Genomic DNA, 8147 nt, shown 5'->3' on the forward strand with positions numbered 1-8147 from the left:
CCTTCAAATCCCCTAAAAATAACAATCCCCCGGGCAGATCTGCGAGAGGATTTGTTTCAAAGTTAAACTCCTGAATGGCTGTCTCAACAGAGTGCGGTTCAGATGTCTTAAGTCGAGGATGGGCCTGAGGCCGTAATCCTTCTCTGGGACTGTTTGTTTGTTATTTGACTCGCTTTAAAAGTAGAAGGATGTCTGGGCACGCATACCACTGTGGGGCGGACCCAGTACGGATAACAAACACAGCACCTCCAACACCCGGACTGGATAGGGGGTTGGGAGGTGAACGCATGGTCGCTTGAGAGTGGTCCGGCCTTGGGGGGATTGCGGATTGATAGAAATGGAAAGAAATTTTGCCGATTAAAACTGAGGTATGAAATTTGACCAGCGTGTTTTAATCAAGCTTTGAAACGCAAATAATTTTTTCACGTAAAAACGCACAGTTTTGAGGCCCCGGAAACTTACCGGGAGTAGGCTACTTTCTTGAAAAACTTCCAGCGGCCAGAACTCTGACCAGGGAGGTGACTACAGAGTGGGTCAGTGTGTATGCACTTTAGTGCTGGTAAGGATTCCATACAACTTCATGTCTTAAATGGGCGAACTAACCCTTTAATAAACACAGAAGAGAATACTGAAACACAAACACAAAATAGTGAAAACTAAGGGCTTATATACACAGAGATGATTGTTAACTAAACTAGGAACAAACCAGTAACCATAGTAACAAACAAAAGAGAACATGACTAAAACTAAATAGATCATGACGTTGAAACTTAACAGCAAATACTTATGTAAAGCAGTGAATAATTAAAACAAGAAGTACTAAACAAAGGTTATTTTGACTACTCTGTTCAACTAGAAAATATTGAAAAGTTCAAGGTGAACTTGACAACTGTGACAAAAATGTTTCTCAGGGTAAGGTTAGTTGAGAAAGTTGATCTCTTAAAGGGATAGTTTACCCAAAAATGAAAATTAGCCCTTGATTTACTCACCCTGAAGCCATCCTAGGTGTAAATGACATTCTTCTTTCAGATGAATAAAATCAGAGTTATATTAAAAAATGTCCTGGCTCTTCCAAGCCTCATAATGTGAATCAATGGATACATCATATAAATCTTTGTTCTGGTTAATCTCTTTGTTTGTCTTGTTTTCTTTGTCCTGAAATTGATCGTTAAAATGATTTCTCTAAATAATTAGTTCAGTAAAAAAAAAACTTTTACCTAGCCTTTAAACAATTCCTCATTCTCTACACCAAAAAACAGCATTTATTTAATAGGCTTCTTACTGTTGTTAACAATGGATTTGAAAAAACGCACAATACTGTTTGTGCTGCTGCACATAAATACTAATAATTATAATAAATGCATAAATACATGAATGTTCTGTATATTCACACTAGGTGAGAATTAAATTCAGGATTGAATCGAAAGGAAACTTTACAGCAAACACACCAGGTGAGTCATTTTCCTACGTGGAGTTCCCCTCCCCCTCTCCAACAGGTGGAGAAGAAGGCGTATCCCTGAGAAGCATTGTCTCTATGGGAACAGCATTATAGAATGTTGGCTTGTGCTAATATCCCTTAGGGTTTTTTGTTTGCAACTTACCATGGTTTCATGGCCTGACTGCAATATCATTCATAACCAAGAGTCTCTGTTTCAATCTAAGTCTCCCTTTTACTAAAAATAATGCAACTTGTGCTTAATGCAGTGTCGAACATAATAAATCAAATCTAAAAGCTCAAACTTCCTTGATGTTTTGTTTGCTGCTCAATGTGTATCAGCTAAATTAATCTAATCAACACTTAGAGCATTAATTCTGTTTTTATTGCAGTTATGTTGAAATTACAATGGAATTAAATACAGGCATATACTGTACATATAGTAAACTAAACATTTTGTGCCTTCAATCCCCATCCTACTTCGACTTGCCATTTATTCAGACTGGTTTTGGTCGGATCTGTCTGCCACCACCAATGGCAAACAGTACAGCTTGCACAAGGTTTGTATGCTGAGTGGTCTCTCTCTCAGAACGTGTTTTCACATTACTGCCCCAATTCTAGAACAAAGGGCCAAACAGGCCCTTCACAATCACTCCAACAGTCTTTTGTTTGCTGTAACAGACCATTTGTTTCATTTACCAGCTGTTGTACTATTTCATATTTCCACAATCAATGTTGATATAAAAGCAATACAACTGACAAATATTAGTCACAGTATTAAAATGGTTATGAAAATCTAGAAAATGAATTCAATCTTTAATCTCTGTAGAAAATATAATAAAACAATTGTACAAAACATGGGGAGCTATTCAGAAAACGTGATGTCCTCAAGAATAGACAAAACTGAAGCTTAAAAGAAAGATATATATATATATATATATTGTGTCTATATATATATATTCCGTTTCTGTGTCCAGTGGAATTTTCCTAAGCAAATATATGTAAAGAGCTAAAGTCTTCCTCTTCCTGTCTACATAGATTAGCGATAGACAAGCCATCAGATGAGAGAAGCGACCACTTATATAAAAGATTTGCACATCTCTACTTATTGAAGTTTGCTTACACAGAGCAAAGAATACATTTGACACTAGTTATGCATTTTGGTATGACATGAAGCAAAAAAGGACAACAGTTGAACAAAAACGGGTACATTTAAACCACAGCAAATACAAATAATATCAAACAGGAAATGTATAAACACAAAAATCCCCATCAAGTAAACCTACAAAACCAGCCCAACACACACACACACACACACATACATACACACACACACCAGTCAGGCGAAAAAGCAAATATTAACAGCATCGTATGACCCTTCATTGCGGAGTCCGAAGTATCTTCACCCTTTGTGTGAGATCTTCAAATCTTTCTTCTTTTTTTTCTTTCTACAAGAAACCAATGTTTTAAACATAGTCCTTCCTGTCGTATCCACCATTAGTAGAGCGTGGAGCAGAGTAGCCCATTCTCGGTGGCTTGTAGTTCTTCTCCCGTGGAGGACAGGTGCAGCACAGCAATGCTCCTCCAATCAGTAACAGAACCGCAGCAGCAAACCCAATGTAGATCGATGCCCCGATCTCTCTTTGCTGAGCGGCGGGCAGCAACGGGTTGTAGAAATCACGAATGATTTGGTTTGCAACCCAGGCTGCTGGAATGAGCTCCAGGATGCCGGCAAGAATGAACAGGATGCCGGAGACGATCATGACTTTAGCCTTGGCTGCTTCATCCTCGATACAATTGGTGCATTTGGCGCCCATGATGGAGATCAACACGCCCAGAATGGCCAAGATGATGGCGATGATCGACATGGCTCTGGACGCCTGCATGTCCTGCGACAGTGCTAGCATGGAGTCGTAGATCTTGCACTGCATCTGTCCGGTGCTCTGTACAACACAATTCATCCACAAACCTTCCCAGATGTTTTGTGCCGTGACGATGTTTGCGCCAACGAAGGCAGACACACGCCACATAGGGAGAGCGCAAGCGACAATGCTAATGATCCATCCGATAATGCCCAGGGCAATGCCCCCGATCTCCATTCCCATCGACATGATGCCTTTTAGGTGTACTTTTTTGTTACCTAGGAAAAGGAGATATTGGTTAGTTATGAATTTCATACACAAATAAAAGCAGTACTTTAGAAGTTTTAAAAAGGGTAGAAGATAATTTACCAAGTGCTGAGATGTCAATAGATGTACTGTAAACGTCCCAATCCTTCCTGTCTTTGTGTTGCCTGCGAAGGTGCTTTGAAGCCAAGCAGTCTTTATATTCCCAAAGAGACAGGTGCTACTGGAGGAGGATCTTAGCTTGATGACATAGGTGGATGTAATACAGGTTTGTACACGTCACCTGCCTGCTATGGCCACTGCGGGGAGATCAACAATGCGTTGGTTTTTTCTTTCGTTGGAAATCCAATTCCTACTTACATTGTGTGAAGTAGAGAAACAGGCTCAGTCAGGAAAAAGAACCTGGAAGCACAGGTCAGTAATCAATGGGGTGGAAAAGAGGGATAATGTTTCACACTGAATTTATTAGTGATGTCGCATTGGATCTCAAACATTCTTAGGATTCACGATAGCATTGATTAATGGATTTTATTGACTGACTTTATATTGGTCATTGGGATTTTAACAGAAAATAATCCATTGTAACTTATTGTTGATTCTTTTTCCTCTTCTTAGACTTCAGCATCATAAAACAGGGGGAAATGAGCTTTGCTGATGTAACTAAGAGGCTATATTAGTGTATGGATGATAAGATGTCTTTAAAGCTATTAACATTCAGTAGAGACAACACTCAAATGTTATTAGAAAAATTATCTTTCATTTCAACTGAGGAGGGCTGTGATAAGCGGCAGTTGCATTAAAAAAGCCTGCATATTTGTCAGAAACATTGAAAATATGTCTTCCAAAAATTATAAACTATAAAAAGTTTAGGCCTCCCTTTCCCCTTTAGCCAAATAATGTCAACTAAGCGGTAATAGCAATAACACTGCTAAGTCTATGTATTTAATTATTTATTTATTGCGAATTATTTGCAAAGTCATTCTGTTATTCTTAGAATTGGCTTTTCTATGATTTGTATAATAAAAAAATATTTTAGTTAACATAACATTCTTGGTTACTCCATTCAGATCGTAGGACCATTGTGAGTGACAAGTTTTAGGGGTAATGCATTACAAGTAACATGAGTTACGAAATCAGATTACTTTTTTCAAATAACTAGTAAGTAACGCAATACCTTTAAATTTACAATAAAATATATGATTTACTTTTTCGCAAGTTACGCAAGTTACTTGTTTTCCTATATATAGACTGACACCTTATCTGTCCCCATGTTGAGAGAAATTGGGATGAAGTGCAGAGGCGTTGTGCTTAGTGTAAACATTGTAGTTTTAGACAAATTGTGAGCAATTTCCTCAGCTCACTTGCAGAAAAACAGATTTAGTGTTACTCAAAATAAAAATAATGAAATGCAAACTCAAATATTACGCAAACCCGCAGTAATTAATTGTTAAATTACACAAATGTACTTATATTTAATCTCACTTTATTAACCAATGTCTTTGTAGCTGTCCTTCGATGATCCAATTCAGCCATACTAAGCAAAAACGACTTTATATAAACATCACTTGTGTGTTAAAGTTTTTGATTTTTATATGCTGAAGTAAGTTTTAAACTTTCTTCTTCTGCATTCAGAATGTCAGCACAGCTGAAAGGTTTGTTTGAGCTGCAGCGTCTGTACAGGTGTGGATTTGCATTTCATTTCAGCTTTAGGCTTATTCATTTCACTTTTGATGTGAAAGGGCGTTTAATTTTTTTTTTTAAAAATGTTTTTTTAATAGATTGGATTAAAAAACAAAGTAAGCCCAGCCCAGGTGAGAAAAAATAACGTAAAAGTAATAACACATTACTTTCCATTAAAAGTAACTAAGTAACGCAATTACTTTTTAGGGAGTAACACAATAACGCATAACTTTTTAAAGTAACTTCCCCCAACACTGGTGAGTGACAGGTTGTCCATCCCTTGTGCCAGCATACATAATAAATACTGCAATTTTTCCATAAAAAATAATGAGAATTGTCCATTTTGCATTCATGGTGACTTTAAAATTCTTATTTGTGTAGGCTATTTATGAGGTCAATAATATTGACTGGACAAATACAGTTAGTGACTGGGGCTTGGCGGTTTTAAAAACCGCTTGACTGTACAATTTCTCCACATAAATAGACTGTAGCTGTTTAAATCGCTCAAAACCTACAATGGTTTAAACAAATGTAGTCTTTTCACCTCAGTTTACGCATAGTCCATCGCTGCATGTCATTATTTTTTTATAGAAGTGAACGTGTCTGTGACATACAAGAACAAAGTGTAAGAAAATGTAACGAGGTAAGCACTCTCTGTAGTTTATGAAGGGTTACTGAAACATTATATCACCCCACTGTTTTACACTGTTACCATTCTAACCATCTTTCAACATTTCAGTTAAAACGTTGCTTAACCATAACCTAGGGGTTAAAGTGGCCTTTACCTGCAGTTTAAAAAGATAGGGCCCTTACCCAGGGTTAAGCGCTCAGTCTGGAAATCTCTTAATAACTATTATCAAACTCAACAAATTATAAAATATCTGAAATGAAGACATACAGGTTTAATATATTTGTGTTTTTAATAATAATCAGGAATTCAATTATAATTCAGTTATACTTATTCAAATATATATTCTAATTATTCAGTGATTAAACACAACAGCAGACACGCAAATGTGCACAATATATTTAATCTGACGAAACTTTGGGAGGTGCCTGCACATAGTCTCATTGTGTTGTCCAGTGGAACTTGAACTTAGGTCTTGAATCCAGTCTCGTGTTTGAGTCTCTCAAATCCACTTATTGTACTGTATTTTGTAGCACGTACACAGACTGTAGGAAAAAAAAGACGTGGCTGTTGTTCATTGCTAAAGAGTTTCAATGAATAAGAATGAGAACGCCACTGAAATAAACATTAAACACAACTAAACATTTACAGAGTGGATTACAATTTAGGCAAAGTATAAACATATTGGTACAACACAAGATTTTCCATTTAGTTTTGAGTCATTAGCAGATAGTCCATTTTTATTCTTTTAAGCGAAAGTATAAAAAATATTAATTCACGAACAACTATGTTAAAAGTGTAAAAACTGTCAAAGAAAATAAAGCAAAAATAGTAAATAAAAACACACAAGACTACAAAAATAAAACCACAGACTTTCTCCCTTTATGAAACAACTGACAATTTGATTTAAAACATACCAGATGATTTGCAACTTTCTAAAATATGCTAAAATAGACTAACAAATAAAATAAAAATATGCTAACAAAAACTGGAGTGATAATGGACAATGAACAAAACAAAAGCATGTAGAAATGTTCACATGGAGAAAAAGTAAACGAGATTTTGAGTTACCTCCGACCCATATGGTCACAATTATCTTTCTATGAAAGACTGACAGTAGAACTCAAAAGTCCTCAGACATAATCTCTCTTGTTGTAGGTGCTTGGAGCCACTGAGTGGTGGGCTGAGTAGGCTATACGACTCTGTGGCGGGTACCTTGTCTCTTCTTTAGGTGGGCAACTGCAGCACAGAATGGAGCCTCCGACCAGCAACAGAGCCGCCGCGGCCCAGCCAAGGTACAGCGAAGCCCCTATTTCCATCTTCTGAGCTTCTGGAACAACTGGGCTGTAGAACTCCAAAATAACGGTGTTTGCTGACCATGACACAGGAATAAGTTGCATGACCCCAGCGGTTATGAAGGCGGCACCAGAGGTGATCATCACACGAGCTTTGGCCCCTTCATCCTCAATGCAGTTGGTGCACTTAGCCCCCACTATAGTTACGAAGAGCGCTAGGACACCCACGATGATGGCCACCACCACCAGAGCGCGAGCCGCCTGTAGGTCCGCAGGAAGAGCCAACATAGAGTCGTAGACTTTACACTGCATCTGTCCAGTACTCTGAACCACACAGCTCATCCAGATTCCCTCCCAGTACACTTGTGCTGTGACGATATTGGTGCCGATGAATGCCGTGACCCTCCACATGGGCAAAGCACAGCACACAATGCTGAGAAGCCAGCCAAGAACCGAGAGCGTGACGCCTATTAACTCCAAACCAAAAGCTGCCATGTCTTCGCACTTTCTGCTTTCAAATTCGCTTGGATCTCTCTTGCGCTCTCTCTGTTCACTGAGGCTTTCACTTCGTCTGTAGAAGTCCTTGAGACAATTACATCAGGAATCTCCAAAATCACCAAAAGACCAGTCAAGCATGGAGGTGGGTGTTGACAAACTGAATCTCCTCTTCAAGGACGGCTGGAATGTTCTGTCCTGGTAGAAATTGCCCTTGTTCTGAGAAAAAGGGTTGAGTTACCTGGGTTCTGACATCAGATGATAAGGCACGATCTTAGTATTGGTTAGCGTCCTCATAAAAAGGGGAGCTGCTCTCTGTTTAGCACTTAGACAAAGTAGCCTCCGGTAAAAGTTTGTTTAAACCAAAGGTTGGGACGGTTTACCATTGTTAATAGATAACCCAATGTAGATGTGTAAAAATTGCTCTTTAATGGACAATCATTGACAACACCAATGTAAACACCTTAGTTTAGGCCATTATGCATGCA

At 38.2% G+C, this 8147-nt stretch overlaps 2 protein-coding genes across 2 annotated transcripts; both read right to left on the reverse strand.

Moving 5' to 3' along the window:
- Nucleotides 1-1798: 1798 nt before the first annotated feature.
- cldn3c (claudin 3c) lies at nt 1799-3860 on the reverse strand. Its single transcript, XM_077233242.1, has 2 exons — nt 3667-3860; nt 1799-3575 (listed from the first exon to the last, which is right to left on the reverse strand). Exon 2 carries the CDS (start codon nt 3544-3546, stop codon nt 2902-2904), a length of 645 nt encoding a protein of 214 aa, XP_077089357.1. The 5' UTR covers nt 3547-3575; nt 3667-3860; the 3' UTR covers nt 1799-2901.
- A 2282-nt stretch (nt 3861-6142) lies between these two features.
- LOC143741004 (claudin-3-like) lies at nt 6143-7874 on the reverse strand. The gene has a single exon (XM_077233240.1). The coding sequence runs from the start codon at nt 7657-7659 to the stop codon at nt 7003-7005; it is 657 nt and encodes a 218-aa protein (XP_077089355.1). The 5' UTR covers nt 7660-7874; the 3' UTR covers nt 6143-7002.
- Nucleotides 7875-8147: the final 273 nt, after the last annotated feature.

This window comes from Siphateles boraxobius, unplaced genomic scaffold, assembly GCF_051911475.1.
Source record: "Siphateles boraxobius isolate OS27281-9 unplaced genomic scaffold, OSU_SipBor_1 18, whole genome shotgun sequence".
Classification (NCBI taxonomy): domain Eukaryota; kingdom Metazoa; phylum Chordata; class Actinopteri; order Cypriniformes; family Leuciscidae; genus Siphateles; species Siphateles boraxobius.